Below are 23,153 nucleotides of genomic sequence, written 5' to 3'. Positions count from 1 at the left end.
TTTTTCCAGTCTTTTTTCCCCTCAGTCTTGTGGGAGCATCACCTCAGAGGAGGCTCAACTATCTTCCCGAAGCAGGGATCTCACTCTATCAACGGACTTGTTTCCATGCTCAATGTCTTTGTGTGTTTCATGTGCCCTGATTTCCAGTGGTTGTTAGTTACAATACAGAAATTAAAACCCACACAGAAATCACAGTGTCTCTGTTTTCACTGTCTTCCAGTGTCATCTTGCATTACAACATATAAGAAGACACCACCTCCAGTCCCACCCAGAACTACCACGAAACCTTTCATTTCTATCACAGCCCAGAGTAGCACAGAGTCTGCCCAGGATGCCTACATGGATGGACAGGGCCAGCGAGGAGATATTATCAGCCAGTCTGGACTGAGCAACTCCACGGAGAGCCTGGACAGTATGAAGGCTCTGACAGCCGCCATCGAAGCTGCAAATGCCCAGATCCATGGCCCTGCGAGTCAACACATGAGCAACAACCCTGCCACAGTCACTACCACGACCACCATAGCCACTGTCACTACAGAGGACAGGAAGAAGGATCACTTTAAGAAAAACCGCTGTCTCTCTATTGGGATACAGGTAACAGCCTCCCTTTCTGTCCTTTGAAATAGGGACCCCAAAACTCAAGAAATGAAGCATTTTTATTTTTCCAGAAGATTTGCCATCTGGACATTTTGGGTGATAGGGCCATGTGTGGGACCAGATTTTCAAACAATTGGCTCTGAAATTCCTACATTGTTGAACGTGACTTAAAAAAATTATGAAGATATTTTGTCTGTAGGCATTATTAGAGGCTGTTATTTTTGTCCTCTAAATTGAATGTGTGACTCAAAGCATCAGGATAGCTAAACAAACATGAACACAATCACACACAAAGTGCACTCAATAGCTAATGCACATTTTTGATTCTCAAAAAAGGAGTGGACATCCAAGAATAACCTGGGTTACTGGGTTGTGTTATAGTGCGTTCAACACTATTGAGTAACCATCTGAGAACAAAAATGTGAATCACTTCTCATACATGTGGGAGTGAGGGAGAGCAAGACCAAAGTGACTAGTAGTGTAGAAAGCAATCACTCACATCGCAGATTCATGAGCGAAGAATGTGCAGTAGTTTCAGCATAATTGTTGGTTATTTAATCATGCATTTCAAAAAGTGGTAGATAATTCAGCAGGCTTCTCAGTTCAGCCCAGTGTTTTCTGCTGCTCAAAGATAAGATCAAACTGATTCTTGTTTTTCACATCTGTTCAGCTTGGCTCACCCTGCTAGAAATTTCCTTCTCTCAATGGAGAAGAGTCATGCCTTTCTCCCTTTTTTGTTGTGCCATATCATGCAGGTGCCCTTTGAATAATAACTTCCTGACGTGGCAGCCAATAAATCTATTTACAATGAACCAACTCTAAGGCACATCTAAAAGCCAGGCGTGGGGTAGGTTTTCACAACGATGATGTATTTTCACAGTGCATTCTGCACAGTGCACTTCTAAAGGGCAATTAAATTTTGTCTAGTAGCAATGAGTCAAATGGTTACATATATATATATATATATATATATATATATATATATGTAGCCTACAAGCTTCCATAGCACAAGCTGTCAAGTTCCTAAAAGAACTTGTGGCATTGGTGCCTGGTACTAGAAGACACAGCAGAAGGCACATGCGCAAAGCCAGCCTCCACCCCCCATGCCTACTCCTACCTCCCCCTAGAAGCTAACTGCTCTCCCACCAGCCCAAGGTATTTGGAGGAGTAGGGAAGAGCAGAGATTGGTCCTTCCTACTGTCCCAGGTAAATGATGCCATCTCCTGAGCCTGTTCCCTTAACTATCTCTCACAGAATTATTTTGAGATTGAGTTTAAAAATTCCAGCTTTCTATGACGGTATAGAATTTCAGTTTAGGATGATGAAAAAATTCTGGACATGGAATGGTGATCTAGCACAACATTGTGAATGTACTCAATGCTGGCTGGAACTATATACCTAGAAGGGGTTAAGATGAAGAATTTTGTGATATGATTAAGTGATTAAAAAAAAAACTACCATCCTTATCTGGCACATAGCTGGCACCCAGCCATGTTAACTTTCTTCCACTTCCTTAATGTTCATTTTTCTTTATTTTACATTATTTTTCAATAGATAATATATTTCTCCGGCTCAAAATTCGAAAGTTCTAAGAAGGCATTCAGTGACTAGTCTCCCTCCCATTCTTATTTAATAGCCTGTCAATTCTCCTTGCTGGAGGAAATTAATATAACCAACATTTGCATCTCTGTACAGAGATAATTTGTGCATATTCAAGCAAATACATATTTTAATTTATTGTCCCTTTTTCACCCAGATGTTAACATATACTTCACACCTTTCTATATCTTGCCTTTTGTACTTAATAATATACTTTTTTTTAAAGATATTATTTATTTATTTGACAGAGAGAGAGAGACAGTGAGAGAGGGAATACAAGCAGGGGAAGAGGGAGAGGGAGAAGCAGGCTTCTCCCTGAGCAGGGAGCCTGATGTGGGGCTCAATCCCAGGATACTGGGATCATGACCTGAGCTGAAGGCAGGCACTTAACACCTGAGCCACCCAGGCACCCAATAATAGCATACTTTAAAGATAGTTGTTTGTCTGTCTTACTGTTCATTTTATTTAAAAGCTTCTGTATAGGGGTGCCTGGCTGGCTCAGTTGTTGGGCATCTGCCTTCGGCTCAGGTCATGATCCCAGGGACCTGGAATAGAGCCCTGGATTGGGCTCCCTGCTTGGGCTTCCTCTTCCACTCTCCCTGCTTGTGTTCTCTCTCTCTCTCTCGCTGTTTCCCTCTGTCAAATAAATAAATGAGATCTTTAAAAAAAAAAAAAAAGCTTCTATATATCTATCTTAATCACCTCCCAGGTCTGCCAGTTGGTCTCATAAGTTCTGCTCCAAGTAATTCTTTTTTTTTTTAAGATTTTTTTTTCTTTTTAAGTAATCTCTACACCCAATGTGGGGCTCAAACCTACAACCTGAAGATCAAGAATCACATGCTCTACTGAACTGAGCCAGCCAGGCACCCCTTCTCCACATAATTCTTACTCAGAATAAAGCATTCATATACATAAAATCCACCTTATATTATTGTCATTTTCACCCAGTAAAATGGAACTACTCTGAAATCCACATACAATACTGGGGAGAAAGTTTTATTTCAGATATCATCCCGCCACTTAAATATATGAATATTTTAGTGAGCAGAAAACTTGCTCTAACTCTTCCTCCAATCACTGTTCACTACTGTAGAAACTATATGAAAGGACTGAGTACTTTATGTGGTTGTCTCATTTAGCCCCTACAAAAACCCTATGGCATAGGGGGTATGATTATCTCTACCCTATAGATGAGAACACAGAGAGGTTGAGTAACTTGCCCAAGGCCACACATTCTACATTAACAGAGCCTAGATTGTACCTTGATGCTTAATGTGACCATGCCACACCTCTTCTTTGATGAAGGATAATAAATAAAAATTCAAAATGCAAAATAGTCCTCAAATTTCATTACACTGTAACCTAATTTAAATCCTAATCCCCAAAATATATAATACTAGGATCCTGGACACTTTCCCAGCCTTTACCTCTTTAGGGTCAGAGTTTCCAAACTTTCCCCAACATTTTAATTTAATCCATGCCTAACAACTAACATTACAATCATTTGCTTTATACCCTGTGTGAGTTTAGGCCAATTACTTAATGATTCCAGTTTCCTCACCTGAAAATTGAGAATAACAGTTGCTATCCCACAGGGTATTTTATAACAGGTATAGTAAAAACAGGCTGATACATGGGGCACCTGGGTAGCTCAGTCAGTTAGGCATCTGCCTTCTGTTCAGGTTGTGATCTCAATGTCCTAGGATCAAGCCCCACATTTGGGCTCCATGCTCAGCAGGGAGTTTGCTTCTCCCTCTCCCTGTGCCTCCCCCCTCTCTGCTCATTCTCTCTCTCTCAAATGAATAAATAAAATGTTTTTAAAAACGTGACTGAGGGGCACCTGGGTGGCTCAGTTGGTTGGGCAACTGCTTTCAGCTTGGGTCATGATCCCAGGGTCCTGGGATCAAGCCCCACGTCAGGCTGATCTGCTCTGGGGGGAGTCTGCTTCTGCCTCTCCCTTTGCCTGTGGCACCCCTGCTTGTGCTGTCTCTCTGTCAAATAAATAGGATCTTTACAAAAAATTGACTGATACAATATATGTAAGGTTCTAAGTGTAGTGGGCTCACTCAGTATCAGATCTAGCTGTTATTATTATTACCTTCCTTTAAAATAACAGCCAATCTTGCTGAAATTTTATCTGCTAAGGGCTTTCTTAATTTTTTTCAGGACAGAGATGTAATTACTACTCAATTACTTGAAGCATTTTGAAAGTCATTTCACAAATTTAAATAGATTACCCTAAGTACTATGTAAGAGTGGTGACATTTGTGCATTTTTGTAAGGGGGTAAAAGTCACTAAGATAAATTTTCATACAATAGCTGAAGCTTGGAAGATGACAACATTTGGATGCAAATCAGCTGTAGGTTTAGATGGGTGGGGTGGGGCTCAAACACAGAGTACAATGTCCTCAATTCACAGAGTGCAATGTCCTCCATCCTTGTCCTTGAGACCCCTGGATCCTTTCTTTCTCCCTTTCTCTATGCATTGAGGATCATGGTTCTTAAGGGACTTAAGATACTTATCATGCATCATTGGGCAAAGTTTCATTGGGTAATTTTGCTACTGTCCTATACTGTAAAGCTGGAATATCCTTCTTTGGCTGACACTCTAAGCCTTCTTCATCGACATGAGTGTAGCCGCATGGAACCAGTTAGAATCCCATTCAGGAAAACAGAAACCATGCTCAGTTCTCAAACAGAGGCAGTTTGATACACAATGTTGGTTCTACAGTTATGGGAAGATTGAGAGAGCAATAATGTGATGCACTAAGCAATTACCACTTCTAGGACTAAGGGAGCAAAAAGGGAAAGGTGAAGTTCCCAGAATTAAGGAGTTCAGGGGAGAGTCCCTAGTGCAGCCAGCCTTGGACCACCATGGCAGGTGTGGTCAGCTGGTGCTGGGACATCCAAGGGAGAAGCACATCTGGTACATGGGTCAAAGGGGCTGAAACCATAGCTGCCCTCGCATGCTGGAGCAATGCCCACAGAAGGTGGAAACAGAAAGAAAGTCCCTTCCCTCCTCCCACCTTCCTTTGTTAGAATAAAACTGGAAGCTGGCCAGCAGCAAAGCCTGGGAAATGTAGTTGGCAAAGTCCTGGCCCCACTGCCACAGACCAGATGGGTATAGAATATGGGCCTGGAGCTGATAGATAATAAGCAAGTCACCAGAAAAAGGTACTTTGTCCAATAAATAAACCATAAGCATGTGTATTAAAAAGCTTGAGATGGGTAGGGTGAATTTGTAGTCTTAATTCACTTAGCTCTTAAGTCTTAGAATAGTTACTTGGCATACTAGTGGGAACATTTCATGGCACTAATTATGATTCTAGAATATCTTGAAGCATGTATTCTATTTATAATATAGTTCAAAATTCAAGTCAACTATTTTATCTGGTGGCTTCCTCTGGTGGTCTAGTGCTGGGCGGGTCACAGGGAAGGTAACTGGTTGCTTCCGATTTAGAGCAAAGTTGTAAGTCCTTCTAAAAAGTCAGGGGTCACATTAAGGGTAATTTGTTTATCTTAAAATTACAAAAATAAGTAGTATATGCATATGGTATTGTTGTAAAGGATTCATACAGTATGAAAGGATATAGAACAAAATACGAAATGCCCCCATCTTTCTACTTCTGACTCCTACTCCCTTCCCCAAAGGTAACACAGTTATACCATCTTTTAGTCTCTCAAGAGTAATTGCACATATAGGTTAGTTTCATGTAGTAGCTTTAGACCTTAACCTCTCCACCTCCAGATATTAGATTGTGACTTCCCTCCATGGTCATTGAACTCATGTTGTAGAGCAACCTAAAAGAGCTTTAAGCTTAATCTTCACATCACATTGAACATGTGGTTGCTTTCTCATCCTTTGAATTAAAAAGAAAACTAAGTTATCTGAGATTGCACTCCTAAGATTTACTTATTTCTTTTAATGCCTGTCCAAGAGTACAGAGATACGTTATGCCCCACATGAAGAGATGAGTCCAAATGCCATGTTGAGTGAACTATTTCATAGATTGAAACACACAAAGTGAGCTGTTACTATTAATTAAAAGAGGGCCTTGAGAAATAAAAAGGTCACATCATCAATGATTCATAATCAATGGACTTAAACCAATGAAGGCAAGCAGTGGAGGTAGTATTGATAACAAGACTCTCCTTGGCCAGACTCTAGTCAGGGTGCTCTGAATTCACTTCCTGACTAGGCCCTGACTCTTGTATTTGTGTGTCCATCTTTGCATCTCCCAATTTTAGTGAGAATCCTGCTTAGTCAGTTTAGCCAGAATGCCCCAGGACTGGTGTCCAGTTTCTCATCTGATCACATTCCCCATCCTCCATCGCCCCCCAGATGATGCCTGATCACCCTGGCCTCCCTTCAGCAAGGACGCTGTGAAGTCCCCTCTTATCCCTGATGTCTCCTCTTTATAAATTTCTACCCACTGACACCATGCTCCTTGGCTATAAATTCTTACTTTTCCTTGTTGCATTTGGAGTTGAGTCCAAGCCCACTGTGGTCCCTATGCCTATCACAATAGTCCCCCCTGAATAAAGTGTACCTTGCCACTTCTTTAACAAGTGTCATGAATAGTTTTTCTGTGACAGTACTCAGTACATTCAGACTTTGTAAATTTTATTTTGACTTTCTTGAAATCAGAATCGATGCATATTCAGGAAGAGATTTTTTTTTTTTAAAGATTTTATTTATTTGGCAGACAGAAATCACAAGTAGGCAGAGAGGCAGGCAGAGAGAGAGAGGTGGAAGCAGTCTCCCTGCTGAGCAGAAAGCCCGATGTGGGGCTCGATCCTAGGACCCTGAGATCATGACCTGAGCTGAAGACAGAGGCCCAGCCCACTGAGCCACCCAGGCGCCCTAGGAAGAGATTTTTTAAGGGGACTTATCTCAAGTCAAAATTCCAGAGATAATTTTATTGGATTCCAAAAAAGAAGAGATATTACATGGTTTCCAATGGTTTCCAACCATTACAAATTAAAACTAGAAATTAATGCTAAGCAGATAACAAAAACTACCATCTAAATATATTAAAAAGTATTCTAAACAACATTTGGATGAAGGAGGAAATCCAAGAGTATTATGAAATAAATGATGAGAATCCTATAAATCATCACTATGGGTTGTGGCCCTAGCTATGATCTCAGAAGAATTCATAGCCCTAAGTTCTTTCATAGTTATGCAAAGAATATAACAATATAAACAAAACACTCAATTCACAAAACTATAAAAGAACAGTAAATTGGAAGGAAATTATTAATGATGAAAGGAGAAATAAATGCATTGGAAAACAAAAACAGACCAACAGCAATAAAAACTAAAATAGAATTGATATATGAAACCAAAGTTAGTTCTTTGGGAAAAAAATGTAAAGTTTGACTGAAAGGGAAAATACAAATTAACAATATTAGAAATTAGAAATCCTTTTTAAAAATTACAAAAAATTCTTGTGACAATTTTATGCTGGTAAATTTCAAGGTCAAAATAAAATAGAAAAACATGTAAATTAGTAATACTAATGTAAGAGGAAGTATAAAATCTGGGAGGAATGACTGGGTGGCTCAGTTGGTTAAGCATCTGCTGTTGGCTCAGGTCATGATCCCAGGGTCCTCGGATCAAGTCCTGCATCAGGCTCCCTGCTCAGCAGAGAGTCTGCTTCTCCCTCTGCCTCCCACTCCCCGTCTTGTACTCTCTCTCTCTGACAAATAAATAACAAATAAATAAATAAAATCTTAAAAAATAAAAAATAAAATCTGGGAGAGGAAATCTAATAACCATAGAACCTCTATGTGTTTGTCACATAGGCTATCATTTAAATACAGACACATTTGCTTTCTTTTTTTTTAATTAACAACTAATGTATTATTTGCTTCAGGGGTACAGGCCTGTGAATCATCAGTCTTACACATTTCACAGCACTCACCATAGCACATAACCTTCCCAATATCCATAATCCAGCCACCCTATCCCTCCCCTTCCACCTCCCAGCAACCCTCAGTTTGTTTCCTGAGATTGAGTCTCTCATGGTTTGTTTCCCTCCCAATCCCATCTTGTTTCATTTTTTTCCCTCCCTATCCCCCATGACACCCTGCCCTGCCTCTCAAATTCCTCATATCAGAGGGATCATATGATAATTGTCTTTCTCTGACTGACTTATTTCACTCAGCATAATACTCTCTAGTTGTACCCATGTCATTGCAAATGGCAAGACTTTGGTTTTCTGATGGCTACACAGTATTCCATTGTGTGTATGTATGTGTGTGTGTGTGTGTGTGTGTGTGTATAAAACACATCTTCTTTATCCATTCATCTGTTGATAGACATCTAGGTTCTTTCCATAGTTTGGCTATTGTGGACATTGCTGCTGTAAATACTGGGGTGCACGTGCCCCTTCGGATCACTACATTTGTATCTTTAGGGTAAATACCTAGTAGTGTGATTGCTGGGTTACAGGGTAGCTCTATTTTCAACTTGTTGAAGAACCTCCATACTGTCTTCCAGAGTGGCTGCACCAGCTTGCATTCCCACCAACAGTGTAGGAAGGTTCCCTTTTCTCCGCATCCTCACCAACATCTGTCGTTTCCTGACTTGTTAATATTAGCCATTCTGACTGGTGAGAGGTGGTATCTCGCTGTGGTTTTGATTTGTATTTTCCTGATGCTGAGTGATGTTGAGCACTTCTTCATGTGTCTGTTGGCCATTTGGATGTCTTCTTTGCCAAAATGTCCATTCATGTCTTCTGCCCATTTCCTAATTGGATTATTTGTTCTTTGGGTGTTGAGTTTGGTAAGTTCTTTACAGATTTTGGATACTAACCCTTTATTGATATGTCATTTGCAAATATCTTCTCCCACTCTGTCAGTTGTCTTTTGATTTTGTTGACTGTTTCCTTTGCCGTGCAAAAGCTTTTGACCTTGATGAAGTCCCAACAGACACATTTTTCTATGTGAACTGTAGTCTATACATAGCTACTTAGGAATCATGGCATGATATTCAAAGTCAATTTCTTAGTTTAAGGGGGAAAATAATGAAGATACTATATAGATTATCTTTAAAAGTTAGTACCTAAATCTCAATATCAACCATTCTAACTACAGTAAATAAAATTTCTTCCTTCTTTGTATTTTGTTATCTGCAAATTCACAACTTCTAAGAACCCATTTCCATGCAGTGTTCCTTTCTAATATAGTGCATTCACAGGTAAGCACATACAAATCGGTGAAGACTGTGGACTCTGAGAAACAAACTGAGGGTTTTGGAGGGGAGAGGGGTGTGGGGGGTTGGGTGAGCCTGGTGGTGGGTATTAAGGAGGGCACGTATTGCATGGAGCACTGGGTGTGGTACATAAACAGTGAATCTTGGAACATTGAAAAAATAAAATTTAAAAAAAATCTATGAGGCAATCAGACATTTAAGAGCAAATAAAATTTCATTTTACTAAGATCAACAGAGTCAAAGCACATGCTAACAGTGTAGTGATGGCCCTCATCAAATACATAAATATTCAACAAATAGGCTACAAATCACAAAATATTCCAGTAGTACTGCAGATGTTTCTGATAAAATGTGACATTTGTGTTTCAGGCAAGATTACTAAAATAGGGCACCTCTGCCTATTTGATTATTTCTTCAGGTGGATGATGCTGAAGAGACTGATAAAACAGGGGAAAATAAAGCACCCAGTAAGTTCCAGTCCGTAGGAGTGCAAGTAGAAGAAGAGAAGTGGTGAGTCTATTGGCATTTGTCATCTTTCGTCTTGATATTGGCAAGTATGGTACCAGTATTTCCCCTGACATAAACCTACAAGATTCAGTGATATTTTCCATTAACTTTGGAAGTATTTAGCTGATTCCTTCCTCTACTTTAATACTGGAAACCACTCAATTTAAGTTTTTGCTAGAATATTAGAGTAACCACATCACATTCACATATACATAAATACTCTGTGCAGTACTGTTGTGTTGCCAAACCATTCCTCTTCAAAAAAAATCTTCCCATTTTGGACTGTAGACTTTTTAAAAGATGAGGATTTATCTTATTCCTATTTTTATTCCTAGCACTTAATTGTGTCTGGTGTTTAGTATGCACTCGATGATGAAAAGGGAAGGAAGGAAGGAAGGAAAAAAAAGAGAAAATCTATCATTATCTTGAATCACCAGTTCCTTTAGATTCTTCTTTAAAATAATCTTACTCTAGAGTGTGAATATCTAGAACTGGGAAATTAAGAGTTTCAGAAACCAGAAGGAATTTCTGAGATCACTACATTCATTTTATGAATGAGAACTTAATCCAGAGAGATATACGAGTTTCTCAATCAAACTGTGAGGTACATGATGGGTAGAACTATATTTTATTAATAGTAGTACCCCCGGCTTCTAGAATTGTTTTTTCACATACTAAGCATACAATATATATTGGTGAATGAAGTAGAACAGCAGTTATAGTGTGAGAAATAGCTCTATATCATAGATCGGTGTATCATCTCAACTTTGTCACTAACTTTCTGTGTGTTCATTAGAAGGAATCAGTTGGGGTCATCCAGCTATCCAACTATATATCCATCCAATAAGTATCTACAGATTGCATCCCAAATGCAAGGCTATATGCAACATAAACTGAGTATCTGGGAAAAGGTTATACATCAGTTTATAGAAGGGGTGTAATTTCAGGGCCTTGTGGTATTGACACTGCACTTGTATCTAGGAGGTTTTCATATATGTATATATAATATTTTTTAGAATTTCATGTAATTAAATAATCTTGGAACCCCAGAAAATCGATACAACCATGTGGAAACTAATATGACAGCAATATATGGTGAGTGCTGTGAAATGCAGAAGCCTGATGATTCACTGACCTGTACCCCTGGGGCAAATAATATGTTATATGTTAATAAAAAATATTTTTTAAAAAAGGTCAGCAATAGTTATATATGTATCCATACCCATTGACCCAGTAAACATATTCATTAAGCTATCCTGAATGAAATTACTCAAAGGATGGGAACCAATTGCAGAACATTACCTATCATTGTAAAAGAAAAATAATAACTATCAAATGTCAAACATTAAGAGAATATACCAGAACATTCTAAACAAGGTCTGCCCTCAGGAGAAACTATTTTACCAGAGCCTAACCTGCTGGAGTCTTATCAGAGACAACCACCCAGGGGAAGGGAAATACCCAACTCCAGCTCCCTTTAGGCTTACATGTGGAAGAAGCACAACACCCAACCCTGCCCCCTCTAGCCATTCTGTCTTTACACAAGATGGAGAGAAACTGAAAAGTACTGTTGAAGTTCATGGTCCAGGGGTGCAGGTTTACCAAAAGATCTCCTAATCAATCAGCATGCTTCCCCTCCCCCCACATCTAACTGTCACATTACTAAGGGCCTATTTACCATAGTTCCTTTTACCCAGGACACCATGCCTACTCTTCAATAATAATTTATAAAGCATACTAAAAGGTAAAAAGGCCAGTTTAGAGCAACTGAACAAGCATCAGAACCAGTCATATGGCAGGACTATTGGAATTATCAGACCAGAAATTTTTAAAACTACGATTAATATGCTAAGTGCTTTGATGGAAAAAGTAACAGCATGTAAGAACAGACGGAAAATGAAAGCAAAGGGATGGAAATTCTAAGAAAGAATAAATAAGATTTGCTAGGGATCAAAAACACTGTAACAGAATGGAAGTCTGCCTTTGATAGGCTCATTAGTAGACCAGACACAGAGGAGCAAAGAATTTCTGAGCTTGACGGTAAAATAATAGAAACTCTCAAAACTAAAAAGCAAAGAGAAACAAACTGAGGGGGAAAAAAAACCAAAAAACCAAAAACCAGGATTTCCAAAAACTGTGGGACAATTATAGAAGAAACATGCATAATGGGAATAACAGAAGGAAAAGAAAGGAACAGTAACTGAGAATTTCTCCAAATTAATGTCTGACACCAAACCACAGATCCAGGTCTCAGAAAAAGATCTAGCAGGATAAATGCCCAAAACACTACACCTGGAGGATACCATATTCAAGGAAAATTAAAGGAAAAAAGTCTGAAAGACAAAAGAAAAAAAAAGAAAGAAAGAAGAAAGAAAGAAAAAAAAATCCTTTTATAGTGGGGCAAAGATAAGAATGACATGCAACTTTTCTTCAAAAAAGCATGCAAGTAAGAAAAGAGTGGAGTGAAATATTAAATATTGAAGGGAAAAGCCCACCAACCTAGAATTCTGTACTCTAAAATTATCCTTGAAAAGTGAAGGAGAATATATAGACAAATATAATTGAAGAAATTTGTTGTCAGGTAGAACTGCCTTGTGAGGAAATATTAAAAAGTTTTCAGGGGCGCCTGCCCGACTCAGTTGGAGAGCACACAACTCTTCATCTTGGGGTCATGAGTTCAAGTCCCATGTTGGACACAGAGAGTACAAAAAGAAGAAAAGAAGGAAAGAAAGAAAGAGAGGAAGGGAGGAGGGAAAGAAAAGAAAGAGAGGGAGGGAGGGAGGGAAAGAAACTTTGAATTAAAAAAAAAGATCTTCAGAGAAAGGAAGATGATAAAGGCCAGAAACAAATCCACATAAAGGAAGAATATCTAAAGAAGAAGAAGAAGAAGAAGAAGAAGAGGAGCAGCATCTGAGAAAGAATGAGTGAAGGCAGAATAAAGAGTTGTTTTTTTTTTTCCCCCATTGGTGTCTTTTATCTCATAAGCTGCCCAACAAACCAGTGAGTACTCTCAACTCAAACACAGAGCTGTCCAAACCAAAGAGTTACTAAGACAGAGAAGCCTGACTTGGAATCCCAGTGTCCACACCCACGCTCTTACATGTTTGTGACCCCCGCTAGAAGAGGCCTAAGTCATATGAGTGACTTGATCCAGAGAATGTGTTCTATCAAGTTCAAATGATAGAGACATCTGAAGATGCAAAGAGCTCTGTTCTAAAGGTATATAATAGTTCATCTTTTTTTAGCCTGAAAGGCTGTGGGAACTACTTGAATTAACTAACAAGCCTTTCTTTAAAAGCTAATCATCAGGGACGCCTGGGGGGCTCAGTGGGTTAAAGCCTCGGCTCAGGTCATGATCTCAGCGTCCTGGGATCAAGCCCTGGATCAGGCTTTCTGCTCAGTGGGGAGCCTGCTTCCCTCTCTCTCTGCCTGCCTCTCTGCCTACTTGTGATCTGTCAAATAAATAAATAAAATCTTTAAAAAAAAAAAAAGCTAATCATCATTAGCTCCTGAGAAATGAGTTAATTTTAACTAAGTTCTCATTAGTGTATAATTAAGAGGCTTGCCATTCCATAAGTAGCTAATAACCAGAAATCAATGAGACCATAGCTGATGAGCCTTTCCAAACCTCCAGAGTCCAAACCTCTATCTGAACCTTCTCAAGATGCTCCAGGAACCTGGTCCATAGTCTTTTCCAAAAACAACAATGGAGCACTTTGCATGTCTGTGTATGCAGCCTATTTTCCATAATATGGAAGCATCAGAAACCTGTGAAGAACTCAGAGAGCACTTCTGCTACTACAGACTTCAAGATAATTGGAAGCCCGAGAGGGCTGCAGCCTGGGCTGGTCCTTAAACACCATCTTATCCCTCAGGCTCACAGAGAAGTGTCTTGCCCTGAATTATAGAGCACCCTGGTATTGAAACTAGGAGCCAGCTCCAGACTTCACATTTCAAGTCTCATACCCTCTCTGCTCCATTCTGCTAACATTCATAGGTACTGTCTGAAGTCAAAGGATATATATATATATATATATATATATATGTATGTATATATATATCCATATAACAGCAATGATACAAAAAATGGGAGGGAAGGATTAGGATTATTTAATCACACAGCACTTGCACCACTCCCAAAGTGGTACAGTGTTATTTGAAAGCATACTTGGGTGAGTTGTAAAATTTATGGTGCAATCTCTAGGGCAACTATTAAAAAGAGTAAAAAAAGAAGCACAGTTGACCCTTGAACAACATGGGTTTGAACTGTGCAGGTCCACTTATGCACAGATTTTTTAACAGTATAGTATTGTTAAATGTCTTTTCTCTTTCTGGTGATTTTCTTAATAACAGTTTCTTTTTTCTAGTTTATTTGACTGTAAGAATAGAGTATACAATAGTTATAACATACAAAATATAGACACAATCCATGAAAAAAAGTAATTGATAAACTCTGGACCTCATTAAAATTGAAAGCTTCTGCTCTTGAAAGACAAACAGCGTCATGAGAATGAGAAGGCAAGCCACACACTGGGAGAAAATATTTGCAAAGACACAACTAATAAAGGGCTGCTATCCAAAATATACAAATAACTCTTGAAACTCAATAAGAAGGCAAACAACCTGATTTTTAAAATGGGCAAAAGACTTTAACAGGTACCTCCCCTAAGATACACAAGTGGTAAGTAAGCATATACAAAGATTTTCCACATCATATATCATTAGGGAACTGAAAATTAAAACAACAATGAAATACCACTAATCACATATTAGAATGGCCAAAATCCAGAACACTGACAATACCAAATGGTGGTAAGTTACCATTAAGTCTCATTCATTTTTGGCAGGAATGCAGAATGTTTCAGCCACTTTGGAAAACAGTTCAGCAATTTCTTACAAAACTAAACATTGCCATACAATCCAGCAATCGCAGTCCTTGGTAATTACCAAAAGAGTTGAAAATGTATGTTCACACAAAAACCTGCATGTAAATATTGATAGCAGCTTTATTCATAATTGCAAAACTTGGAAGCAACCAAGACATCCTTCTGTAAGTGAACGAGTAAAGAGCCAGACGATGGAATCTTATTCAGCATTAAAAAAGAAATAAGCTCTCTAGCCACAAAAAGATGTGGAGGAAACCTAAATGCATATTACTAAGCAAAAGAAGCCAATCTGAAAAGGCTATGTACTGTGTGATTCCAACTACCTTCTGGCAAGGGCAAAACTACTGAGATAGTAAAAATAATGATGAAGAGAGGGAGAGGAATGCATAGCAGAGCACAGAGGAGTTTTAGGCCAGTGAAACCACTCTGTATACTACTACAATGGTGGATGCATGTCATTTATTCATCCATCCAAACCCGAAGAACATACCCCACCAAGAGTGAACCCTAATGTAAACTATGAATTTTGGATGGTACTGATGTGTCAATATAGGTTCAGGTTGTATCAAATATACCACTCTGGTGGAGGATGTTGATAAAGGGGAGGTCCGGGGCTGGGGGAAGTGGCAGAGGGGATATAAGAAATCACAGTACTTTGTGTTCTATTTTGCTGTGAATCTAAAACTGCTTTAAAAAACAAAGTTTAGGGGCGCCTGGGTGGCTCAGTGGGTTAAAGCCTCTGCCTTCAGCTCAGGCCATGATCCCAGGGTCCTGGGATTGAGCCCCACATCTGGCTCTCTGCTCTGTAGGGAGCCTGCTTCCTCCTCTTTCTCTGCTTGCCCCTCTGCCTACTTGTGATCTCTGTCTGTCCAATAAATAAATAAAATCTTTAAAAAAAAAAAAAGTTTAGGGGTACCTGGGTGGCTCAGTGGGTTAAAGCCTCTGCCTTCGGCTCGGGTCATGATCCCAGGGTCCTGGGATCGAGCCCCACATCGGGCTCTCTGCTCAGCAGGGAGTCTGCCTCCCCCCACTTCCCTCTCTGCCTGCCTCTCTGCCTACTTGTGATATCTGTCCATCAAATAAATAAACAAAATCTTTTTTAAAAGTTTATTAATTAAAAAGAAGAGGAGTAGTAGATAATAGTGTTAACCTCAGAGTGTTGTCTTAGGGTATATGGTTTAATATATGTAAAACTTTTAGAAAAATAACTGACATATAGGAAACACCGTATAAATGTTTCTTACTCTATTATGTACCCACATAGAATCTCTCTAAAGATCAAAGTCTCAGAAAGTAATTATATCACTTTTTTCTGAAACAGTAAGAGAAAATTATCTCAATTTTAAAATTTTACTTCAAACATTTCCTCTGCAGTCAACTGTTCTGTTTTATCAAATATTTTATCAAATAAACACCCTAATATATATCCATCTATGATAATGCTAAATACTACATTCTTTGGACACACCTAATAACAACCCCAAAACTTGGAATGAGCCACTTTTGAAATGAGCCATGTTTTGAAAAAGTTGAACATTTAACAAATTACTGAAGTTTGTAGGATGGTCAGTTTCTCAGCACTTTGAATGGTTTATTTCAGAGTCATCTCCCAAAAGGACTGGCAATCTCAATTTTCCTGTTTAATTTTTCAAAACATACCCTTCCTCAAAGGTCACTTTATAGTTAACTGATGTTAAAGTAAACAAATTGATGTTAATAATTGTTTTTCACCTCTCCAAAAGAAATCCACTGTCAAACAGGGATTACTTTACAACTTCTGTCTCTAATTAGGATTTCTTTTTTACAATTCTGCTAGTAGTAATTAATTTAGATAGGATCTTAAAAAGCAAAATTGGGCAGATGAGATAGTATCTAAGGACAGCTAAGGGAATTTTTAAAAATTATCTAGTGATAAGTTGTTACAGTGTTGAATGGCTAGTACAATCCATCTCTTTCTTTCTGAGATAAACAGACTGATAAACAACTGTAACCTAACAAAAAGTGAGAGAATGGAAATAGAGCCAGAGAAAAAGAGATCATACAAAGAGAGGAAGATTAACCTAAGACTTTAAGAGGCCAAGAAACTCATTATCGCCTTTTTTTTTTTAATTTTATTTATTATTTGACAGAGAAAGAGAGATCACAAGTAGGTAGAGGGGGGAAGGGATGCAGGCTCCCTGCTGAGCAGAGAGCCCAGTGTGGGGCTCAATCCCAGGACCCTGAGATCATGACCTGACCCTCAGAGGCTTAACCCCTGAGCCACGTAGGCACTCCTCATTATCATCTTTTGAATCCATCACAATTTAGGAACCAAAACTAATTCACCCAAGGTCCACCTGGCTGATTTGTCTACGAAGGGGTAGACTTTAAATCTAGGTGTTCTGCAGTGCTACAAATTAAAACAGAAGGAAAAAGTTAATAACTCATTAGTAAAATGTACTAAGTAACCAATCTGCTCCAAAAAGAGGAATCTAAATGGAGTATTCTAAAAAATCTCCCTGTTGTATTTGCAGACAGCCATGATGACCTCAAAATGCCATCCATAGTAGATGTGCCACATCCCTTCTTCAGGGCTACCTCGTGGTGGGGACCATGCCTTGAGGAATGCCGTCCTAAAGGTCTCTGTTTTAATGCCACGGCAGTGCCAAAGAGGGATAACAAATGCACGCAACAAGACTGCTTCTCTAAGCCAGGAAGAAATTCTTCATCTCCATCAAACATTAGCTGTCTTTCCCCAAACTCCTGTTTCAAGGATCAGCTAGCCGCCCTGTAGGATAAGATCCACACAGCATACAGTATTTGTTGTTATGAGGGACCTGAATGATCTCAAGCAAAATCCGGCAAATCTTGGCACCACCTCCTGCTCTGCCTCTGCTCTGTACCCCAATGTCTCCTAGCATCCTATCCCCATCTCATCTTCTGACTGCTCCCTAGGAATTTGCATGAGGTCTTCTTGTCTTTTGAGCTAATAATTAGCAAATCCAGTAAACCAATCCTTCCTATTTACTACAGTGAGAAAGCAAAGGGGCTCCCACGGATTTCCTCTGTCCTTCCAAGTAATAATCGAGTATTAACATGGTTCATACAAGGTTTTTGTTTTTTTTTAAGACTTTCTTACATGAGGGGCACCCTGGGTGGCTCAGTGGGTTAAAGCCTCTGCCTTCGGCTCAGGTCATGATCTCAAGGTCCTGGGATCGAGCCCTGCATCGGGCTCTGTGCTCAGTGGAGAGCCTGCTTCCTCCTCTTCTCTCTCTCTCTCTCTCTCTGCCGGCCTCTGCCTACATGTGATCTCTGTCAAATAAATAAATAAATCTTTAAAAAAAAAAAAAGACTTTCTTACGTGATCACTAATGACTCTAAAACTCTAACAGTGGATACAAAAAGAGGAAGAATATATTATTTTCATTATAAGAGTGGTATGTAAATTTACATGGAGGAAAACAAAGCAGTATGTGGGCAGTTTATACCTCTGATGGGATTTTTTGAACAATGACAAAACTGTGTGTATGTGTGTCTTAAGTATCCATCTATCATTTTCATAATTATTTATTATTAAATCTAATTAATGATAAAAGTAAGATACTATTTATACATTATGAAAATTTATAAATTATAGAAGTAAAATTCCCCCATAATTTTCACTCATAACCATGAATTAATAAAGGGGTATACTTTTTACCCCTACTTTTTGCATAAACATTTTAAGTTACTAAATTGTTCTTGTTATAAAATTTAGTGGGGTGCCTGGGTGGCTTAATCGGGTTAGGCAGCTGCCTTCAGCTCAGGCCATGATCTCAGCATCCCAGTCAGGCTTCCCTACTCAGCAGAGAGTCTTCTCCCTCTCCTCTCCCATCCTCTGCCACTCCACCCCGCTTGTGTTTTCTCTCTCCTCTCTCCATCTCAAATAAATAATAAAATATTCAAGAAAATAAAATAAAATTTAGTAATAATTGATGGGATACCTGGCTGGCTCAGTCAGAAAAGATGTGACTCTTGATCTTGTGATCATGAGTTTGAGTCCCGCATCGGGTTATAGAGATTACTAAAGAAAAAAAAAAACGAAAAAAAACAAGCAAACTTTAAACAAAAATAAAAATAAAATCAACTGTTATAACAAAGTTTTCTCATCACAAAAATTCACAACAGATAATTCTTTTGATGGTTATACAATATTCAGAATAAGTTATGAACCATAATTTGCTTCCCCTGTCTCCCACTGTTAAATATCTCCATTATTTCTAGATTGACTTCTGGTTAAAAACATGTGAAAAAATTACATAAAACCGTCTTTGAGGCCTTCTGAAACTAAATGGCAGTAAAGGATTTTTTTGCTTCTTTGGGCATTAATTGCCAAGGATGATGAGAACAGGAGAGTAGAAAAAGGACAGTGACATTCTGGAAACTGGAAGGCAGATAGACAAGTGATGCTGACTCAACTGACCAGAAAAAGCAGAGTCTAAAGCCAGTGATGCAAAAACCGAAGATGCAATTCAATTTAAACTTCAGAACCCACAAAAGGCATGGGGCCTATCAGCACTGGGAGCTCTGAGAAGTAGGAATGAAGGAGCTAAGAACCCTTTATATCTGCAGAGCCCAGTGACAGCCCTTCCCCACTCTGGCAGAAGACTGGAAGTTTCTTTTGTTCAGCTGCTAAAGCAAAGGATCTCAGAGCTGGAGGACAGCAGCACAGTTGAGGGGCACCCTTATGAGCCTGAAAATAGGAAGATAAGTGAAAATTAAACAAACAGAATGCTAAACACCCTTTGCCCTAAGCCTCCTTATGTCATACTGCTTCCAGAATCCGGCAGCAGATTTATTCCTCTAAACAGAAGTATGAAACAATCTATTGTGGGGGAAACTGACCAGTGTGAGTCCAAAGACCCAAGGACACACTGACATCAGAGATTTTGTAAGGTGAGAGCCCAGTAAGATAACCTACAGTGAGGATCACAGGGGGTAAGCTCCTCCCTACAGTAGAGACTTCTGAGGAGGCTTTTACTGTGCCTTTCAAGCAGGCGCAGACAGCTAAAATCAGCAAGCTCAGATCAGAGTTGTAAGAAAAGAACCAAAAGTTTTAAGGAATGTTCAGAAAATTTAAAAGTATTTTTAAGAGAAAAGAAGGGACACGTGGGCAAGGAAAATTCCATGACAGAAGTGAAAATTGAGGGGCGCCTGGGTGGCTCAGTGGGTTAAAGCCTCTGCTTTCAGCTCAGGTCATGATCCCAGAGTCCTGGGATAGAGTCAAGCATCAGGCTCTCTGCTCAGCAGGGAGCCTGCTTCCCCCTCTCTCTTTCTGCCTGCCTCTGTGCCTACTTGTGATCTCTGTCTGTCAAATAAATAAAATCTTTAAAAAAAAAAAAAGTGAAAATTGATATGGTCTCTGGGGTGTCTGGCAGCCCCAGTCTGTTAAATATTGGACTCTCAATTTTGGCTCAGGTCATAATCTCAGGGTTGTAGATCGAACCCCACATGGGGCTCTGAGCTCAGCATGGAGTTTGCTAGTTCCTCTCCCTCTGCTCCTCCCCTGCTCATGTTCTCTCTCTCTCTCTCTCTCTCTCTCTCAAATAAATAAATCTTTTTAAAAAAGAAAAAGAAAATTGATACGGTTTCTTACAGAGCATCTTATCCCCTTGGGAGGGGGAGGGGTGGTGGGGTGGGAAGAAAAAAGTGCTCTTAGAAATTAAAAACTTAATAGCAAAACAGAAGAGCTGGAAGATAAATTGAAGAAATTTCTAGAAAAAGTACAAAAAGGGAAAAGCAAAGAAGTAATCCATGAAACAAGTAATCCAACTCAAGAAAGGGTGGAAGGGAGGCCTCAAGATGATGGAGAAGAGAAATCTCCAGACAACAGTTGTGCAGCAGGTCTAGAGAGTGACCAGCTGTGATGGAGCAGGTCAGAAGCTCTGTGAAAGATTAATTCAAGAAGACTTGTAGCATAACTATGTATTTGTTTCAGTGCATGCAGAGGAAACTACACATCTGGGAGAATTTTGAGAATTGAGTAAGTGTTAAGTACATAAAAAATTAAGCAAATTTCTAAAAAGGAAAAATGTGTAGAATGTAGAATATAATATGGCATACTAGTTTGCTAGGGCTTCTATAGCGAAGCATCACTGACTGGGTGCCTTAAACAGCAGAAATTTATTTCCTCACAGTTCTGGAAGCTAGAAGTCCAAGATCAAGGTGTTGGTAGGGTTGGTTTCTTCTTCAGCTTTTGGCTTATAGACAACTGTCTTCTCCCTGTGTCTTCAGAAGTTTTTCTCTCCCTGTCTGTGTCCCAATTTCCTCTTCTTATAGGGGTATCCGTCTCATTGAATTAGGGCCCACTCATGTGATTTTATTTTAATTACCTCTTTAAAGTCCAGTCTCCAAAAACAGTCACATTCTGAGTTACCAGAGGTTAGGGCTTCCACATCTGAATTTGTTGAGGGAGAACTGCACAACTGGTAACACACAGTCAGCTGGATATACTATTTCCTGCTCATAGTAATGTAGTCATAAAAAGCAAGTTATGAATATTGATTCAAATTTACAATGTAACTATATCAGGAGAATGGAAGAAAATACTGGACCAGACCAGAAGTGCGTGCGTGTGTGTGTGTCTGTGTGTGTGTGTGTGAGAGAGAGCGAGAAAGAGAGAGAGAGAGAGAGTGCGTGCGCAGAGACAGAGACAGACAGATGGACACACAGACAGACACAGAGACAGGGACAGAGACAGAGACAGAGAGAGAATGATGAGGAGGAGTGAATGAAGATGAGGTGAGAGAAATCTAAAGGTTCATCTTTCCTAAAGACAAAAACTAAATTATTAACAAATAGTAATGTTTGTTATTTAGAAGTAGTATTTAAAAGTGGCTGCCAGCAGAACAGAAAATTACTACATCAGTGGACCAGGAATTACTATTTTTCATGCTAGCCTTACAGAACCACTTGATATTTTAAAATTGTGTGCATGTATAACTTCGCTAAAAATCAAAAGTGATCAAAATAGTGATATATAATATTGTGATAAATATCTTTGTGCACTATATATTTTTGCTATTTCAGATTATTCTATTTCTGGGCTTAAGAATTCAAATATTTTTTTTAATGTTCTTGATACCCATTTGCAAATAGCTTCTGAAAAAATCTGCACCACTTAATTCTCAGAGGGAGGCATTTGAGTGCATAGATACCTGTCCTCTTCAAATCCCCTCATTGTTTTAACAGCTTTATTGCAACTGACATATAATAAACTATACATATAAATTATATAATTTGAAAAATTTGTATGTATTTATCAGAAATATATATATTTGTATGTATGTATATAAATAATGGAACTATTACCACCATCGAAATAAAGAACACATCCACCACCTCCAAAGGTTTCCACTTACCCCTACACAGTCAGCCCCTCCTGCCCTCCCACCTCTTCTCCCCTCCCCCTTTCCCCACTTGCTGACACTTGTGTGCATTTTCTAGAATTTTTTAAAGATAGAATATCCTTTTAAAATATTTACTGATATATGTATATGGACTGGTTTTTGCATTCTTCATGCTGTTCCATTGATCTAATTGCCTATCTTCATGCCAAATACTACACTATTCTAACTACTGTAGCTTTAGAATAAGTCTTGAAGTTAGATATTGTATGTCCTCCAATTCCTTTTTTTTTTTTTTTTTTTAAGATTTTATTTATTTATTTGACAGAGAGAAATCACAAGTAAGCAGAGAGGCAGGCAGAGAGAGAGGAGGAAGCAGGCTCCCTGCTGAGCAGAAAGCCCGATGCGGGGCTCGAACCCAGGACCTGGGATCATGACCTGAGCCGAAGGCAGCGGCTTAACCCACTGAGCCACCCAGGCGCCCCCCTCCAATTCCTTTTTGTCCGTTTTTTTTTTCCTTGCAATTCTAGGTCCTCTGCCTTTCCATAATGAGTTTTAGAAAGAGTTTGTTGTTAATATCCATTAAACACCTACCAGATTTTGATTGGCACTGCATTGAATCTACACATCACATAAGATTTCACATCTTAACAATCTTTCTTCATTCGTTTGTTTGTTTTAAAAGATTTTATTTATTTATTTGACAGACAGAGATCACAAGTAGGCAGAGAGGCAGGCAGAGAGAGGTGGGGGGAAGCAGGCTCCCTGCCAAGCGGAGAACCCGATGTGGAGCTTGGGCTCCTGGGATCGAGCCCCCGGGATCATGACCAGAGCTGAAGGCAGAGGCTTTAACCCACTGAGCCACTCAGGTGCCCCCTGTTTGTTTATTTTAAAAGATTTATTTATTTGAGAGAAAGAGAGAGCATGTGAGCAGGGGGAGGGGCAGAGGGAGAGAGAAAGAAGCAGACTCCCCACTGAGCT

At 39.2% G+C, this 23,153-nt stretch overlaps 1 protein-coding gene across 1 annotated transcript in view; it reads left to right on the top strand.

Moving 5' to 3' along the window:
- DLGAP1 (DLG associated protein 1) overlaps positions 1 to 23,153 on the top strand; it is a 771,821-nt gene that overhangs the window by 708,199 nt on the left and 40,469 nt on the right. Inside the window, 2 exon segments of the mRNA XM_047697015.1 lie at positions 221 to 594; positions 9,834 to 9,925. Coding sequence (XP_047552971.1) covers positions 221 to 594; positions 9,834 to 9,925 — 466 coding nt within the window.

The sequence above is a fragment of the Lutra lutra genome, chromosome 12, assembly GCF_902655055.1.
Source record: "Lutra lutra chromosome 12, mLutLut1.2, whole genome shotgun sequence".
Taxonomy (NCBI): domain Eukaryota; kingdom Metazoa; phylum Chordata; class Mammalia; order Carnivora; family Mustelidae; genus Lutra; species Lutra lutra.
Note: the sequence above shows the minus strand (reverse complement) of the source record. Positions and strands in the feature narration are given on the sequence as shown.